Source organism: Nomascus leucogenys, chromosome 9, assembly GCF_006542625.1.
Source record: "Nomascus leucogenys isolate Asia chromosome 9, Asia_NLE_v1, whole genome shotgun sequence".
In the NCBI taxonomy this organism is placed as follows: Eukaryota; Metazoa; Chordata; class Mammalia; order Primates; family Hylobatidae; genus Nomascus; species Nomascus leucogenys.
This window is the reverse complement of record NC_044389.1, coordinates 75,983,463-76,003,372: the sequence shown is the minus strand read 5'-3', so window position 1 is coordinate 76,003,372 and position 19,910 is coordinate 75,983,463. Positions and strand designations below refer to the sequence as shown.

The 19,910-nt window shown below is 35.2% G+C and overlaps 1 protein-coding gene across 2 annotated transcripts in view; it reads right to left on the bottom strand.

Moving 5' to 3' along the window:
* The window catches only part of GRID2 (glutamate ionotropic receptor delta type subunit 2), a 1,459,902-nt gene that overhangs the window by 342,882 nt on the left and 1,097,110 nt on the right, over positions 1–19,910 (bottom strand). For both annotated transcript variants that reach the window (XM_003257534.3, XM_030819132.1), the window contains one exon: positions 9,912–10,013. In XM_003257534.3, the coding sequence (XP_003257582.1) occupies positions 9,912–10,013 (102 nt within the window). The remainder of the gene's footprint in view (positions 1–9,911; positions 10,014–19,910) is intronic.

Genomic DNA, 19,910 nt, shown 5'->3' with positions numbered 1-19,910 from the left:
GCAAACACTTGGACAAAGTCCTTAGTAAAAAATTTAAGGACGATGACATTCCAGAACTATCACTGGAGGCATTTGTTTAGTTATATATTAAAATATAGAGTCTATTTAAAGCTAGCCTGGAATCAAACACAATTTATATGAGACAATATAATTGATATATAAACTTGTAGATATTTTTGAAAATCATAATTCAGAGTGCTTTCGTTTTTGGTGCTAGGTGTTTTTTGTGCATTTTTCCTCTGGGAAGTACCAGCTTCACTGGCAGAAGAGTTCCTGTGGTCCTCATTAGCAGGTTTTCAAATTGAGGTAACAGTGACTGGACCTAAAACTCATTATTCTGCAGTTTACATTTGTTTGTCTCCCTTAGAGTGCTCCAATCTCCCACAAAAATCTGAAGTTTGATGACAATGAATAATTAGACTTTTATGATCACTCATGCTTTTTTTTCTTTCCTGAGTTTACACATCATAGTTTAACTGCAGAGATAACGTATGTAGAAGCACTGTTCATTTTGCTACCTGCTTTCACATAGTTTCATCCAGTTAATATAGTAGTAACCCTTTGTGACTGGTTTTATTATTCCTCTTTCACAGATGGAAAAATTGAAGTTCAGAACAGCTTCTTGGTTTCCATAAATTCAAAGATCAATTAAGCAGAAAAACTGGTACGATACTGAAAGTCATACCTTTTAACTGCAAGTTCAGTGCTTTTTGCAGTGTGTGCCAAATCTTCTTAGTATAGGTGTATTAAATAGAGGAGACTTGGTGAAATAAAGTCAACAAAATTGTTTGAAGTACTTTGAATGAAAAATGAATTATATATTATTTATTCCTTTGGAAAAGGTATATTAAGAGGAAATTAATACATTGCTTTACTTCACACTGATGTATATAAATAACTAAATCTAACCTTCATACTTTTTTTTTTGTATTGGTACAAATTAAGATTCTGGTGCCTATATATCAGTCACAATCTCCCTCAAAAAAAAAAAGAAATTCCAAAAAGTGAGACTAATAATAGATATTTTTTAGGAAAAAGAAATTACTCAAAATGATAACTCAGTAGGCGGCTGTCTGCTGCAGCCAGGCAAACAAACCTTCCTTTGGTGAGTTGCTTAGAAAAACCTACCATTCTCTCAATAGATATTTTCGATATTGCTTTGTGGTAATGGTTCAAGATAAGCTAACTCTGTGTATTTCCTATCTCTGTGTATATCCTTCCATGATTGAGGCAACACTTTTAATTTAGACAGTAATTTTTCCCATTGCTATTACTGTCCTATGTTTTCTAATTGGTATATTTCCTCCTGTCTTTTCTTTTGGAGGTATTCTTTAAAATAATTATTCTTGATGAACATTGATGCAAAAATCCTCAATAAAATATTGGCAAACCGAATCCAGCAGCACATCAAAAAGCTTATACACCATGATCAAGTGGGCTTCATCCCTGGGATGCAAGGCTGGTTCAACATACACAAATCAATAAATGTAATCCAGCATATAAACAGAACCAAAGACAAAAACCACATGATTATCTCAACAGATGCACAAAAGGCCTTTGACAAAATTCAACAACCCTTCATGCTGAAAACTCTCAATAAATTAGGTATTGATGGGACGTATCTCAAAATAATAAGAGCTATCTATGACTAACCCACAGCCAATATCATACTGAATGGGCAAAAACTGGAAGCATTCTCTTTGAAAACTGGCACAAGACAGGGATGCCCTCTCTCACCACTCCTATTCAACATAGTGCTGGAAGTTCTGGCCAGGGCAATCAGGCAGGAGAAGGAAATAAAGGGTATTCAATTAGGAAAAGAGGAAGTCAAATTGTCCCTGTTTGCAGATGACACAATTGTATATCTAGAAAACCCCCTTGTCTCAGCCCAAAATCTCCTTAAGCTGATTAGCAACTTCAGCAAAGTCTCAGGATACAAAATCAATGTACAAAAATCACAAGCATTCTTGTACACCAATCACAGACAAACAGAGAGCCAAATCATGAGTGAACTCCCATTCACAATTGCTTCAAAGAGAATAAAATACCTGGGAATCCAACTTACAAGGGATGTGAAGGACCTCTTCAAGGAGAACTACAAACCACTGCTCAATGAAATAAAAGAGGATACAAACAAATGGAAGAACATTCCATGCTCATGGGTTGGAAGAATCAATATCATGAAAATGGCCATACTGCCCAAGGTAATTTATAGATTCAATGCCATCCCCATCAAGCTACCAATGACTTTCTTCACAGAATTGGAAAAAACTACTTTAAAGTTCATATGGAACCAAAAAAGAGCCCGCGTCGCTAAGCCAAAAGAACAAAGCTGGAGGCATCAGGCTACCTGACTTCAAACTATACTACAAGGCTACAGTAACCAAAACAGCATGGTACTGGTACCACAACAGAGACATAGATCAATGGAACAGAACAGAGCCTTCAGAAATAATGCCACATATCTACAACTATGTGATCTTTGACAAACCTGACAAAAACAAGAAATGGGATAAGGATTCCCTATTTAATAAATGGTGCTGGGAAAACTGGCTAGCCATAAGTAGAAAGCTGAAACTGGATCCCTTCCTTACACCTTATACAAAAATTAATTCAAGACGGATTAAAGACTTACATGTTAGACCTAAAACCATAAAAACCCTAGAAGAAAGCCTAGGCAATACCATTCAGGACATAGGCGTGGGCAAGGACTTCACGTCTAAAACACCAAAAGCAATGGCAACAAAAGCCAAAATTGACAAATGGGATCTGATTAAACCAAAGAGCTTCTGCACAGCAAAAGAAACTACCATCACAGTGAACAGGCAACCTACAGAATGGGAGAAAATTTTTGCAACCTACTCATCTGACAAAGGGCTAATATCCAGAATCTACAATGAACTCAAACAAATTTACAAGAAAAAAACAAACAACCCCATCAAAAAGTGGGTGAAGGATATGAACAGACACTTCTCTAAAGAAGACATTTATGCAGCCAAAAAACACATGAAAAAATGCTCATCATCACTGGCCATCAGAGAAATGCAAATCAAAACCACAATGAGATACCATCTCATCCCAGTTAGAATGGCCATCATTAAAAAGTCAGGAAACAACAGGTGCTGGAGAGGATGTGGAGAAATAGGAACACTTTTACACTGTTGGTGGGACTGTAAACTAGTTCAACCATTGTGGAAGTCAGTGTGGCGATTCCTCAGGGATCTAGAACTAGAAATACCATTTGACCCAGCCATCCCATTACTGGGTATATACCCAAAGGACTATAAATCATGCTGCTATAAAGACACATGCACACGTATGTTTGCTGCGGCACTATTCACAATAGCAAAGACTTGGAACCAACCCAAATGTCCAACAATGATAGACTGGATTAAGAAAATGTGGCATATATACACCATGGAATACTATGCAGCCAGAAAAAGTGATGAGTTCATGTCCGTTGGAGGGACACGGACGAAACTGGAAAACATCATTCTCAGTAAACTATCACAAGGACAAAAAACCAAACACTGCATGTTCTCACTCATAGATGGGAACTGAACAATGAGAACTCATGGACACAGGAAGGGGAACATCACACTCCGGGGACTGTTGTGGGGTGGGGGCAGGGGGGAGGGACAGCATTAGGAGATATACCTAATGCTAAATGACGAGTTAATGGGTGCAGCAAACCAACACGGCACATGGATACATATGTAACAAACCTGCACATTGTGCACATGTACCCTAAAACCTAAAGTATAATAAAAAAATAAATAAATAAAAAATAAAATAAAATAAAAATTAAAAAAAAAGAAAATAGCAAAACATGAGTTTGATGTTGACTTTTTTAAGTGCCTTTTTGTTATCCATTATTGTTATTTTTCCTTGAACCTATTGATTTGATTTATAGTGCTAATAAAAGTCCTAATAATAAAATAAAATAAAATAAAATAATTATTCTCTTTATGTGGCTTCTTGCCCAGTGACTTTGAATTTAACTTTCCAGGAATATCCATTAACTTAATTTGTAAAAATACCATACATTATTTAATCTGAAATGTTTCCTATTGTAAGATGTGCAACTATTTTACACATCACTAATAAAGAGAAACGATGCTAATTACAATTGCAAATAGAAGTTGAAGGATGCATCCTAATTTTAGAGATATTAAAATATGAAAACCTATGTTTTTTAATTTATAAAATACAGAAAAATCACTATCACAGTCTTTACTATAGACTTCCAGTCATATATTTATATACGAATTCAATTTATATATTGAATTATTTTAATGGTAATTCTAGGCAAACAAATGCTGTATTGTGTATTTAATGGAGAACAACTGCACTGAAGTTTTTCAAGACTATTTTGAGAGCTTTAGAAGATATCTTGCAAGAATCAAACTCCCTGGATGGGTGCGGTGGCTCATACCTGTAATCCCAACACTTTGGGAGGATTACTTGAGGCCAGGAGTTCAAGACCAGCTTGGGCAACATAGCGAGCCCCTGTCTTTACAAAAAATAAATTAGTCAGGCATGGTGGCATGCACCTGTAGTCCCAGCTACTCAGGAGGCTGAGGTGGGAGGATTTCTTGAGCCCGGGAGTTTGAAGCTTCAGTGAGCCATGATCATGCCACTGTACTCCAGCCTGGGTGACGGAGTGAGAGCCTGTCTCAATGAAAACAAACAACAAAAAATCTCTCTAAAGTCAGGATCTTTGACTGTTTTGTGTGAATTCATGAGTGAATGTATGTTTATTAGGAATGTCCATGTCTTTTTTAAGGCCAATCAAAGCAGGTAAATAAGAATTACTAATCAGTGAGCTCCTCCCAAATGCCAATTTATGGTTCTCAGATATCTTATATTTGTTGCAGCATAGCTTCTCATGCCTTTCTTTTCATTTGTAACCAATTCCTTTCCATTTTATTACCATATATATTATGATTATGTTTATAACTCAGTAATGTTTCCAATAGTGTTTTTGTGAATTACCATGAAAACAATTGAATGACTTAATTGGTCATTTATTGCTATCTACATTGCATAACTCAGGAAGTTAAAAGCGGGAAAATCTTCATAATTCCTTTGTAGTAATACACTTGGACCACTTGGTAAGAAGTAAAGATCAGTGGGTAAATTATGGAAACAAAGAGATTAGAAGAGACACCAAGTAGTAGAGACTGCTTTTATTGTCATTCTTTCTTTTCTTCCATTTCTAAGACATATTTCTGTGGCTTTGGTGATGGTTGAATACAAAGAAATCTATATATGAAGCAATTTAGGAAAATTCTCCTAAGTTATCAATCCAACTAATGCAATCCTCACATCTCAATAATTATACCAAATTTCATTTATATCTAACATGAGTCCATTCTGATTCAGAAGGCAGATTATCAGAGTGGCTAAGGACATGATTTGTGGAACCAGGATCTCTGATCTTGAAATTTATATCCGGCTCCTGCTAGCTATATGGAGACAGAAATTTAGTTAACTCTTATGTACCCTATTTTTATCCTTATAATGTAATTAGTACCACTCATATGAAATTTTATAAGGATTAAATAAGTTTATATATATAACCTTCTTATAATAGGTCCTATCAAATGGTAGATGCTGGTGTTGGTTTTTCCCTCCTTTTCTTCTGGATTCACTGAGGGCTTCACTGCCTTGCTCTGTGTCCTGAAAGACTAACTTTCATGGTCTTCCTTACTTAGGCTCCCATAACCTGTGACTTCTGGTTGGATTTGCAGTTGGAGACCATGCAAAGAGATAGACAAGAGGAGTGAGATCAGGGTATCCCTTATTCCCAGTTCCTTATAGCCTGATTTTGGTATTGGCAGTGATTCTCTTTCTTTTTCTGCACTGTAGCTCACTGCTACTATGGGCGATGGTCTCTCTCCCATGGCTCTATTGCTTTGTCTACTAATACTGCTTCCTCCCATACCTTATCAGTCTTCATGTAAGTCAATGCTTTCTGTGCATCTAGGTCCTGGTGATTCAACACTGCTTGTTGATTCCTTTAACACTATTTACATCTTTGTCAATAATACCTCTATTTAACTCTTCAATGAAACGTTTGAGACCGCCACTTATTTGCCCATGGGATCACAAACAGTAGAGTGCTGAATTGTGTAGTTTAAAATAAATATGAGATTATTTCTTTCAAGTCAATAAAATATCAACAGTCATAAGAATAGGAATTTCAAAACCTTGGTAAGAAAAATCAATTTTATTAACCTGGTGTAATTGATAATATAAAATTTCTTAAGAAAAGAGGGAGTGGGTAGAGCTGAGACTAGATTTCATTTTCAATAGAAGAAAGGAGGAAATACCTTCTTCCAATGTACACATTGGTCCTTTCCCTTTTCTCTTCTGGAAAGTGTTGGACGTAAATATTTGGAATATAGGAGGGCGGGAGGTTACGTTTAGGTGACAACATCAAGTTGAATAGAGATCAAATCCTAGTTTCAGGGTTTAGTGAGGTAAAGCCTCAAGATTTGGGAGTTGCTGGGTGGGGTGAGGGGAAAGTGGTTCTCAGTGTTGAGTAGAAGAAGCTTGCAAGGCCATATAACTAAGAGCTAGACCTGAAAAGGCACTTGTAGAAAATAAATAAGAAGGGAATGACTGGTTTCCATTCTCACAGTAGTTACAGAAAGACACAGGAAGTATGCAAAATTATTAAATACAATGATTGTATATTGTAGTAATGTAATAAGTGTAACAACCTGTTACTCAACTGGCACCCAACTGATAAGTCCATCATAGAAGACTTGAAAAAAAAAACACACTGCTTGCATGTCTCCAGTCACAAAACCATATTCAATATCTGTGCAGGGCTAAGCTTGCAGGAAATAGAGATTATTAAGAGTCATGAAGGTGAACCTGGGGTGTGCAGGCATTAACACTGTGCGAAGTGCTGCTATTTCATGAACAAAATAGCAATTGTTTTATTCAGCCTGGAAATGAATTTAACATAATTGTACCTACAAGCCTTCCCAATAAAACTCACTTTCACCTTATTCAGACGTAAGCATTTTCAACTCTCAAGTCAAACGAAATTCTATAGACACCTCAATTCTCACACTTATCACAGTAGGACTGGAGACAGTATAATGGATCTTTAAGAGGGAAGGGGTTAACATCTAGAATCTGACTTCCTGAATTTGAATCCTAACTCTGCTACTTACTATCTGTAAAACCACAAGCCTCAGGTAATACTTACCAGAGCAGTTACCACACGTAGAACCACTCCTTGCATGTTATGTTATTCTTCAATTTCTTGTAGGCTCATGTATTTATGAACATTATACAGATAGTAAGTAGCAGAGTTAGGATTCAAATTCAGGAAGTCTGATTCTAGACCTTAACCCCTTCCCTTAATGATAATATATATATATACATATGTATGTATTTCAACTTCTGGATGTCTCAGTTTCCTCTTGAGGTCAGAATATTACCTATTTCCTTCTTGAGGTCAGAATATTACCTAATTCTTGGGAATATTGTGAGGACAAAATAAGACAATACATGCAAAAGACTTAGTAGACTAGCTTGCACATAGTAACTACAGTTAGCACTCCATATTCACAGGTTCTGCATCTGCAGACTCAACTCCATAGATTAAACAAACCGAGGCTCAAAAATATTAGGAAAAAAACCCAATAAAAATAACAAAAATAAATACATAATTCGGTAGAGCCACTACTTACATAGCATTTACATTGTATTAGGTATTAAGAGTAATCTAAAATGCTTTAAAGCATATGAGAGGAGGTACATAGGTTATATGCAAATACTATATCATTTTATATCAGAAACTTGAGCATTTGCAGATTTTGGTGTGGGGGTTTCCTGGAACCAATGCCTCACAGACACCAAGGGTCAACCATATTTAATCAACCTGAGCTGTTTTTCTCTATGTGCAGCAACCTAACAAGATTCTATGAATACTCTGAGGACAAGGTCTGTATATTATTTCCCTTATATCCATTACTGAGTCTATCATATAGTAACTACGAAATAAATATTTGCTTAAAACTGATTGAGGTTAATTGGACTTAAAGATTTGTTTTCTTTTCTCAAAGGAAAACAAAGCACATATACTGTCTTTCATGGCAATCATCACTGGAGTTTTCATGTTAATCACTGGAGGAAAGACTATTAATAATTTGCTGTACTTTAAATGTCTGTCTTTTTTTGATGTTAGTGCATCAATGTAAATGCATATCTGCACCCTTAGGTACATACAGAAGCAAATTCACATTTAAGTTGTGAAATACTTATAATTATTTACCAAAAGCAATTAAGCCCTTTTAAAAATAATAACTAGGAATAATTTATGGGCCACAAAAAGAATAGGTTACACAATTGAATGTCCTTTCATAGAAAATATTCATAAATCCACTTTTTTGACAATAAAATTATATTGCATATATTTAATTTGTAGTAAACAATGTACAAAGGGCAGAAACTGCTGTTATAAAATTTGATGAACATCCAATTAGCATCAACGTATCAAAAAGTCTTCCTCTCCTATTTACTAATTCTGCAACTTACCTAGCCCATAGGAAAATCTTTTTCAAAATTAAAAACAAGTAGACTTTTCTGAAGAAAAATAAAGTAGTAACTATAGACTATTATGTTTTGAAGCAGGCTATAAACTAGAACATGATAAAACACATTGGAATAGCAAAGGAGAATGTATGCCTTCGTGGTTTATGGCTATTTAGAAAGAGCCCATTTGAGTATTTTACTGTTTAAGAATATTTCTATTAACATCTTGTTATATATATCTATTAGGAAAGAAAACTATAATGTATAGAATTATGACAGTTACCATTTATTGACTTTTTTATTATTGTACTTTAAGTTTTAGGGTACATGTGCACAATGTGCAGGTTTGTTACATATGACTTTTTAATAAGTAAATGAAATTGTAACAGATCTTTCCCAGGTATACAGTAGACTCTCCTTATCCATGGTTTCTCTTTCACCAGTTTCGGTTACTCCCCAGTCAGCCATGGCCCAAAAAATATTAAATGAAAACTTCCAGAAATAAACAATTTATAAGTTTTGAATTTAACATTGTTTTAAGTAGCATGATGAAATCTCACACCATCCCACTGACATGCCCTAGATGTGAATCATCCCTTTGTCCAGCATATCCACACTCTATAACCTACAAGCCCTACACAATGTGATTGTGTTGGAAGAAAACATAAAACTATCCACAGTTTCAGGCATCCACTGAGGATCTTGGAATACATCCCCCACAGATAAGGCGAAACTACTGTAATCCTATTCAACATTCAGAGAATCACTAGATGATAAGTTCTATCAAGACAGAATTATATCTGTCATTTTATTTGTCAATGTCCTCAGTAATCAGCACTGAGCCTGGAATACAGTCAACAATAGATGCCTATTAAACAACAGCTTCCCTTTGAAGTAGGTTCTTACGAGAAAAAATTCTTAGTTTGTTAATATTTCACTATTACAGAATGTACATTTTACCAAATCTACCATTGTTTGGCATGGTCAGGGTTATGTTCATTTATAGTTTCAACGTTCACTATATGTTCACTATCTATGTTCACTATAGTTTTAATGAAAGAAGGCCTGAGACATACCTTTACTTTATCATGTGTAGAAAACTGTAGGATGGAAATTGAGCCTAAAATTTCTAAGAAAATTCCTAACACATACACTGTAATTAAAAGTCTGCAAAACTGTGATCCTGATCCACGTAAATTGAAGGCTGTGAAATACGACCATTAAAAAATCTTAGAAAGCGTACTTAGAATTTGTTAAAAGCTCTTTTAAGATTATGTCATCAGTTAATAAAAGCAAGAAATATAGGATAAAGTAACCTCCAAAAGTCAAAACCACAAGGCTCAGATAATACTTACCAGAACAGTTACCACGCGTAGAACCACTCCACGCATGTTATTCTCCAATTTCTTGTCAGTCAGTGACCCATTCAGACCTGTGACAGGATTCCAGCACCCAAGCTGAAAGATAAGACAACTTTGGTCATTTTTTTTTGCCTGAAGAACAGTCCCATCACCTCTGTATAGTCCTTATGGAGAACTATGTGATAGCTCTTAGAATAATTGGTATGGAAAGAGTACTGCACAGGTTTTCTTTTTAAATAGGAAATGAAGTTATTAGAAATGCCATTTCTTGCTTTTAAATATCATCATATGGCACATGACCGTACCCAATGTGCTTTAGGAGGCTCATTGAGGACATTTTACTTAATGAGGAGTTATGTATACACCAATCACTCAGTCCCAGTAATGCACTAATTGGAAAAATAATAGCACATGTAACTCTAACATAATGTCTCTTTTAATATATCAATTACTGTAAGTTAGATTCTCTAATAGTTTCAATGGTTTTAATTTGATCTTATATGGCTTTTACTGGGAAAAAAGACACTATTTTTAATATGGTTAGAAGGGCAACTGCTTTTATTTGAAAAAAAATCATGTGTATGTCTTTGTTTTCAAAGTATTCATAGCACATAAAACAATATAATTTGCCTTTTTGGCAGTGTTATCAGTTTGCTTGGAATATTTTGGCAGCAGCCTTTCTCTTAAAGTCTTGCAATGACTCACTGCTCTTTACTCACCCAAATGGTAGTTTAATTTTATGCTGTTATATAGGTCTTATCTCTTGGAATATACAAATCTGAGGGCTACCAGTTTTTAAATTACTGTCTATATATCTGAATGGGATGAAAATTGATGACTCTCGATCAAAAATATGGAGAAAAGAAAGAGATGATTTGACTTGAATTAGCAGATAACTGTTTACGGAACAAGTCTACAGAGAGAGAGAATGTTGTAATGCACATCTTGAGAAGAAATTTCCTATTATTCATCCTGAAACCAGCTCCATGAGCCTTCACATTTGGGAACATATTCTGCATGTGCACACTTAAAAATGTAATGGATCTTTCATCGTATTCAGAGACTGTTTTGATTAACTGAATGGTCATAGGGGCAAATGGTTATTTGTGCTGTTTCCTCCTGATGATTGTGATTTATTTCTTTTTATTGAGGTTTGTCTGTAGCTTCCAACGTCATCTACATACTGGCTGGCAAGTCTCCCCCACAAATAAACAATTACGTGCTTCCTATTAAAACCCAAGTTTCCCGTTAAGCTCCCCAAAAGGTGTTTAATTAAGAAAACTAAAATGTACATAATATATCTTAAGAGAAGGGAATGTCACAGTATAAACAGCAGAGCCAGCTTTTTCCTTATTAAAATAATTTGGAAAAGGCTGCTAATTGTTAGTTTCAACTGTAAAAGCACATTAAATTCATACAATGATATGTCATTCTTAGTTATATAAAAAGCCTAATTAGAACTTAGATCCAATTAGCAAATCCAAATGTGTTGAAAGTCTAATTATCAAAGATATTGTGGTCCTCTTGCCAAATTTAAAATTTTATGAAATTTCTTTTGAGCTTTTCTCTTCTGAGGTCAACAAAAGTCTATCCTCAATTACATTCCCGGATGTGTGCTTTTTCTAATTACTTCCTCAGGAGGATTTTACTTTCCTAGACTAAATAATATTGGTGGAAAAAGTGATCTATAACATTAAGTGAAGAGCTATTCCAATGTGCTATCTCCACATATTACAACCATATAACTTAATTTTAAGCTTAACAAATAGCTTTTAAGATATAATCTTGTTCATGGTAAATATGTCTAAGCTGCCAAAGCACACACGGGAATTTCTTTTCTGTCCCCCTTAGATTTGTCTCTTAAGTTTGGTGAACCTATTGTCAGTTTGTGTAAATAAATGACATCTATTAGCACCAACTTGACTGTACCATTTTGGTGTATTGAGTAGTCAAAAATATCAGCAACTGGATTAACAGTGAAACCTGAGCCATTTGTTTCAGCAATGCTATGGACAAACATTTACAAATATATAATTTCCAGTTTCCTCAGAATGATGTTTTCTTTTAAACATAACTGAACATGGTCAATGGTTTTATAATTCTAAAGCATTCTAGTATTTGGAGGTTCCAAATAACAAGAGCAAAAAAGCATTTGAAGTAGGTAGAATAGGTAAATATATCTCATCTTTTAACCTAGGCAATGTCTTAAACATTATTTATACCATGTATAATATTTCTTTTCATTTTAGAAATGTTTAATATTTGTATAGACTCTCTCATATGTATTACAAGACAATAATTTCTCTCCTCTGCTTGACAAAGACTTTTCACCTTTCTGTGTTCTTTTTTTTTCCCACCTGATTCATATGCCCTTTGATAACAGCATTTGTACAGTTCTTCTTCTTCTTAATAATAGCAGTCTAGATTTTAGGATTGGTAAGTTCCATTTATTTAACTTAGTTCTTCCTTCAAATGTACAAACAAACTTTAATGTCTCCTAAATATTAGCTGTGGATGTCAAGAGCTAGGATGCTCAAAGACTGAATTTGGGAGTAAAGAATGTTTAGGATACAGATTATCTGGAAAACTAGAAATAAAGTACATTCTCTTATCACATATCACAATGGGGTATAACTAAGAAATTATTAAGGAAACAAAATAATACTTATTTCCTATATTGATTACATTTTTGAACACTGTTTAATGCTTTCTACGTGTCAGCCATGGTACTGAGCTTTTTATACATGTAAGCTTCACAATGACCGTATGAGAAGGTGCTCTTACCATTATTATTTAATAGACAAGAAAACTAAGGACTTCATTAAGATCACATATTTACTAAGAGGTGAAATTAGTATTTAATTCAATTCTTTTTAAAGTCCAGATACAGCATTTTTCATTGAGGTGTTGTTTTATAACTTATGAATCTTTTTCATAAATGTCATCTATTTAAGGTAGGTAGGGAAGATATTTCTATTTTATAGTCAACAACATTGAGACTCAGAATTATTAAGTGTTTGGTTTTATACTCCTGGGCTCAAGGGATCCTTCCACCTCAGCCTCCCAAAATGCTGGGATTATAGGTTTAAGCCACAGCACCCAGCCTGGATTTCTCATTTTAACATTCTTTAATTTCTGTTCATATTCACTTATCTCCCTGAGGTTCATTTCAAGCTTTTTTATTTGATTATAATAAATTTTTAAAATAATAAGAAATAAAGATGAGTTAGATTCATACAGATTCAAATTGAATTTGTATCTGCAACTGGTAATGTTTCTTGTTGCATAGCAAGAATGACAGGCATAGTGTTTGATAAAAACTAGAAGAAGGACTTCACTTAGGTTCAAGTGTGAGGCTTATCTAACAAGTCCTCTGGTTTCAGTGTCTGAATTCTCATTAATTTGACTTCTCTAGTTATGTGGAGATGGTTGTTTTTGTCTGCTGTGTCTTTGATTTTGTTTCTGTTTTTGTTTTTTTTTTTTTAACAAGGAGTCCAAGACTAGTAAAGAGAACACACACACAAATTCTCATACCGTCTATTCAGCTGAGTGCTTCCTAAATAAAAAACAATAAAGGTGGCCCCTGCAGCACATGAGACTTACAGAAAGTCACATCACTGATGGCAAAACAAGATTCACTATCTTCAGTGGTCTGGCAGTCTGAAGAAAATTTAGAAGGGATAAAAAAAAACCCAATTCAATTTCCTTTCAATTACAGTATATTGATTCTCTACAGTATTATCTGGTTATTGATTTCCTATAGTATTTTCTGTCATTTTAAGACCTTAAAATGCCTAGTGCTTTAATCATTTCCTTCATTGGAGCTTTGGCGATAATAATCTTGTAACATTCTGTTAAAATCAATGTAATATCTTGTGTTCAACAAACTGGGTTGATGTATTTGGATGAGCACAGTAGCCTGCTCCTAACATTATGTGTACTAATGATCAAGTTTTAAATATTTACTCTTTCTTCCTCAATGTTTCCACTTCTTATTTGCCATGGGCTGTAAGGAATGACTTGCGACTGATGTAAAAATAATTTTACATCATTATTTTTCAGGCAGTGTTATAATGTCAAAAAGAGCTGAACTGCTCAATTTTAATTTTATGCTCAATAGTTTGTAGGCTGTAATAACAGGAGTCAGGAGAGCTCTTAATTGAATATCAAATGGAATTATTTCCATTTATTAGCTTGTATTCATATGGAACAAATGAAGCCCGTCTGTACGACCAATGCTCCAGCTGCCGGACACAAAATATCCACTGCACTGAGGGCATATGCTACCAGCCACAATGTTTTGTTTACTTGATTTCTCAGCTGACAAAAAGAGGGAACAAAAAGCCATAGGCAAAGCATCTTAAAAGCCAGCCACTTAGAAATGTGCAGCATTTATTTGGTAGATATTCTGTAAGGGCATAGAAAGTGTAAAAAATACATATGGCAGGTTGACTCAGATACATGTTTTATAGAATTAAATTGGAATGTTTTCCACTTTGACATGTGAATGAATGCAGTGTGCCAGTAATCTCTCCAATGATAATTTTCTTTATGGTATTTCCACCTGCAAAATAGGTTCAATTTGTAAAATGTGCTCCCTAGAGGATGATTATATGCTCCTAAGATTGTATTACTACAGTTTGGTCATTACCATAAAGTAGTAGTTGTTCTTGAGATTATGTGGAATAGCCTTAGCACTTGAGTTTCCTCCAGGAGAAAATGTCTTTGAAAAGTCAGAAAAAAATCACATGGTTCAACCACTTTTATCTCACTGTTTCACTACTGAAAACAGAACCTTCATACTATGTAACAAGAACTTGTTAACTGATTCCTACAAATGAATAAAACATGAGAACCAGCATATATATATACACACATATATATACAAATATGTATACATATATCTATATATAGACATATTTGAATATATACATATATACATATATATGTCCATATACAGGTATGTATAGCCCACAGATGTTTTATGCAGTCATAATAATCACTCTATTACCAACTGGCATTTAACTGATTTAATGATATTCTATTTTTATAGCTTTTCCTTTCTTTTATAATTCTTCTGGTGTAAAATTACCATTACACTATATTTAGAGGCAATATATCATACTAGTTCAGATAAGAAGCTCCAGAAGATTGATTGAGTTCAAGCACCTGCTCTAACACTTACTTGGTGTGTGCTGTTGGGTTTCAGTTTTCTCATCTCTCAAATGGGAATAGTAAAAATGACTTCCTCAGATGGTTTTTGGGACCACTAACTGATTTAAAATATGTTAACTGTTTAGAAGTGTTCATGACACACTGAGATTAAAGAAATGCTTGTTATTATTTTTCCTATATAATCAGAATTCTTTTGTTCCTTGCTCAGTCTCATTCTTCGGGTGACTTAGTAGTCTGAGTGATAAAACATGCCCTTAAAGCTGTGGCTTTCAACTTTTGTTGACCATTAGAATATTTTGTTGACTATTAGAATGGAAAGCTTTAAAAAATTCTCATGCTCCATCCAAACCCCGGGACAATTAAGTCAGAATCCCCAGGAGTATAACCAAGGCATCAGTAGTTTAAAAGCCTTTCCAGGTGATTCCAATGTATAGCCAAGGTTGAAAACCAGCTGCCCTAAAACTTGCTTCAGACTGGGTGCAGTGGCTCACGCCTGTAATCCCAACACTTTGGGAGGCCAAGGCAGATAGATCACCTGAGGTCAGGAGTTCAAGACCAGCCTGGCCAACATGGTGAAACCCCGTCTCTACTAAAAATACAAAAATCAGCCGGGTATGGTGGCACATGCCTGTAATCCCAGCTACTTGGGAGGCTGAGGCGGGAGAATTGCTTGAACCTGGGAGATGGAGGTTGCAGTGAGCCGAGGGCGCCACTGCACTCCAGCCTAGGCAACAGAGCAAGACTCTGTCTCAAAAAAAGAAAAAAACAAACTTGCTTCAACACACAGGGAATACAAACTCATAGAATGGCTACTTAACCTCTTTGAATAAAGTCATTATTTTGACTGGTTTCCTTTGTGAAAGCTAATTAGGGATATTGTCCCAAATAAACTATTTTTTATAATAAATATGATATGAACCTATAAACTATGTGCCAGAATGATGACTACCTTGTCCACAGTTGTACTCCTAGCTCTTATCATAGTATTGTTGTATTGGTATGTGGCAGTTTCGAATAAACAAATCCATGATTTAAAACTCCTGCTGTCCTCTTTGTTCTTTCTTTTTGGTTCTCCAGTTGAAGCTGAATGAAAAACCAAAATGTTTCCAACTAGACACCGTGTCCTAATATGATGTTGTATCCTTGAGAGTTTTCATGATTCTTCAGGGTCATTCCCTTCCCTCAAATTCTATTAGCTTTCCTTTTCTATCAGATCAGAATATTATTATTTTTCTAATAATATTTTAGCATTTAATTATTACAACCTGATAAAAGTTGCTGGATTTTCTTCTCTTCTATTCCATTCTACCTTGAGACATTTTAAGATGTTCATTTTAAAATCACATTAAATTCTCACTGTCTTTGCTATCTCCTCCATTAAATAATTAACCACTTAAGGTCATGGGTACCATCTGAATCATTTTTTCTGTCGATTACCGTGCCTTTTACCATGTTTTGTACCAGTAAAGTAATTTTTATGAAACTGACAAGGTTAGTGTAAAGCATCTCTATTGCAATTTAGATCTTTACTCCTAAACAATAAAAATCTCAAGCTCAGCCATCTCCTTATATTTCACTATCACTTCACTGTCTCTGCTTAGATACCTCAAAGGGAGCTCAAATATCTCTAAGATTAAGCTCACTATCTATCCCTACTATCAGCTCAGTCCCACTAGCCAAAAATCAAGCTGTCAGTCTCACCACCTCTCAGATCCAATTCTTTGCCCAACTCTGCCAATTTCACCTCTTTAAAAATATCTCCTGAATCTATTTAACTCATTCCTTCCTACCATCCTAGCCGAAGCTAACTTCATAGCTTCTCTTTACAGTCTTTCATTGCAAACATAAATTCTGAGATTATAACATCTGCTTAAAGTCTTTCCATAGTCTTCCAGTATTCTCAAGATAAAGGCCAAACTTCAGATGTGGCCTACCAGAATTTGCATGATTTGGTATTGTTTATATTCATAGACCCATGTCATAACACATTCCCTCTTTTTCTTTGAATTCCAACCAACCGTATGAGTCTTTCTATGGTTTCTTGAGTAAGACATAATCCTCCTACCTTGAAAATTTAAACATTGTTTCTAAAGCACTGACTAAAGTATATCAGAACCACTAGGGGAGTTATAAAAAAAGATCCCAACACCAAAGCCATACCCCATGCCAATGAAATCAGAATCTGGGCATGAAATCTAGGCATCAGTATTGTGTAAAGTTATGAATATGATTCCAAAGCAGAGCCAAATTTGAGAACCAATGGTTTTGAATATACAATTTTCCTTGATTGGAACAAGCTTAAGACATCTGTGATTCTTTAATGAATTAGTAAAGTCATTTTCCCTCATCCTTTAGATCGCAATATAAACACCTGTAGTTTGGGGTAAACTCTCCTTGATCTCCTGCCCCCACCCCAGGCTACCTCATATACTGTAATACAGAAACATGTTCCTCTCTTTTAGAGTAATATTGTAGTTAAGTTTGTTCAATATATATTTTATATGATCAATATTTATTGCAGCAATTATCTATAAATTTCCATGTGTTCAAGAAAAAATACTGTTTTGTTTCCTCTCCCCATTTATTAAATACATAATTCTTGGCACAAAGTGAGACTTCAATTTTGATTGGATACTAAACAAATTTAGATGATTTTTAAACAAGAAACTTAATACATATTACAGTGATTGTACATAATTTCTTTCTTTTTTTTTTTTTTTTTTTTTTGAGACAGTCTCACTCTGTTGCCCAGACTGGAGTGCAGTGGCATGATCTTGGCTCACTTCAGCCTCCGCCTCCCAGGTTCAAGTGATTCTCCTGCCTCAGCCTCCTGAGTAGTTTGGATTACAGGCACACACCACCATACCTGGCTAATTTTTGTATTTTTAGTAGAGATGGGGTTTCACCATGTTGGCCAGGCTGGTCTCAAACTCCTGACCTCAGGTGATCCACCCACCTTGGCCTCCCAAAGTGCTGGGATTACAGGCATGAGCCACCGTGCCTGGCCTGTACATCATTTCCTATATGATGCTTTAAATAAGTATCTCAATATATAGCCAACACTGTGTTACCAGCTATCAGCTGAGATTTTTCCTCCTTTTAAATTTAGATGGTGAATTTCCAACTATCTTTCTTCCTGAGAGCAGAGCAGTTAAACTCTGTATAGTAAAGATCAAGGAACATTTTTCAAAAGCCTTCAGTATGAGGAATAATGATATTACCTAACCCTGGAGAGAATAAAATAAGTTGTTTTATTGGAGCTATAATCTGAACGGTTATATACAAGCAACCATAGCAATAGTAATAATAAGAGTAATACCTAATCTACGTTAGATATTTTCATCTATACTATATCTCACTAGAAAGAGAACCACCAACATACAAATGAAATATAAACTGTTGAATCTTTTGGGAGGATTTCTCCTAGAAATCCTCTCGAGGAATCCAGCTCCAAGTCAAAAACCTCTGTATGATTTTGCCCTGCCCTAGGCAATACAAAGGCTCTGCCTGGGAGGCCTTCACAGAGGAAAGCTTCCCTCCCCATATTGACTTGCACAAACAATGTGCTGCAGTCTCTGACGGGAGTTGCAGTCAAGGACTTAGGACCCCTGGCCAGCCATGTTTTATATATATATTTGCATTCTTAGCCCAGGAGCCTCCATTCAGAGGCTTCTTTACTGGAGACTCTGAGATGAGGCTTTCCAGGAGCCTCTGCCAAGACCTGCTTGTTGGGAGGAGTGGGTACCCTGGAGGACACTTTTCTCCATTCTGACTTAGTACTTGGTACTTTCCCATTCCTAGATCTTCCCCTAGCCTCTTCCCCTGCCCTTAGGTCCATAAAACCACAGGAACTTCTAGTTTGGGGTTCCCTGAGCAGTAAGATAGTTATCCAAAACTGTACTAATGCATCTGACCCTTGCGTGGTGCCATTTGTAGGGGAAATGAAACACAGGTGAAGCCGGCACTTTCTTTCTGTACTCTTGATTATACTATCACAGTAAGTGGAATAAAAGCTTAATTGTTACTTTAATTTTGGCTTGTTGTCTTAATTGAATACTCCCACATCTGGCAGCTCAGCCCTCCCCAGCTCAGTTCAGTTCTTAACATCTCCTATTTAATAATGGTGGTTTATATTTACTGAAGACTCCTTATGAAGCAGGTATCATGCCAATCATTAGATATTATTTATCATTTTTTGCTATAATCCTATCAGTATTATCCTGATATGATTATAATTATGCTAATTTTAACAGATGTGGAAATTGAGAATTAGAGGGATTAATTTACCTGTTCCAGGCTACACAGCTAACAAATGACATAGCCAGGATTTGAATATAGGCTCCAGAAACTGCTCCAGAAACTGCTGTCATTTTTTACCTCAATCAATAAGACACTATTTGAGAGAGGAATTAGAGCAAGGGTCATGCAGACAGCCTTAATAGTTTTGAGTGCTCACTTGTCAAGTTCAGCTTTGTGTTTTGGGGTCCTTGAGAAAATACATTTTTTTAAATAATAAACCCTTCTGTTTTGCTTCAACTATTCAAATTTGGTTTCTTTCATATGAGCTCAGAAATTTATATCTAACATATATGGACAGTATGGTAGATTTTGTGAATGCATATCCAACTCAACATAGAGAAAGGAAGATATTTTTCAAAGACAGATAAAGAAGTAAAGAACATTAGGATGGGTGGTTAGATTTTATTTTCCGTAAAATCAGTTTTTTAAAAACCTTAGATTCTTGATCTGAAAATGAAATGGTTTGTTAATGAGAAGAATTCTAAACTCAAAACTCACAGCTTATTAGTGATTGGGTTT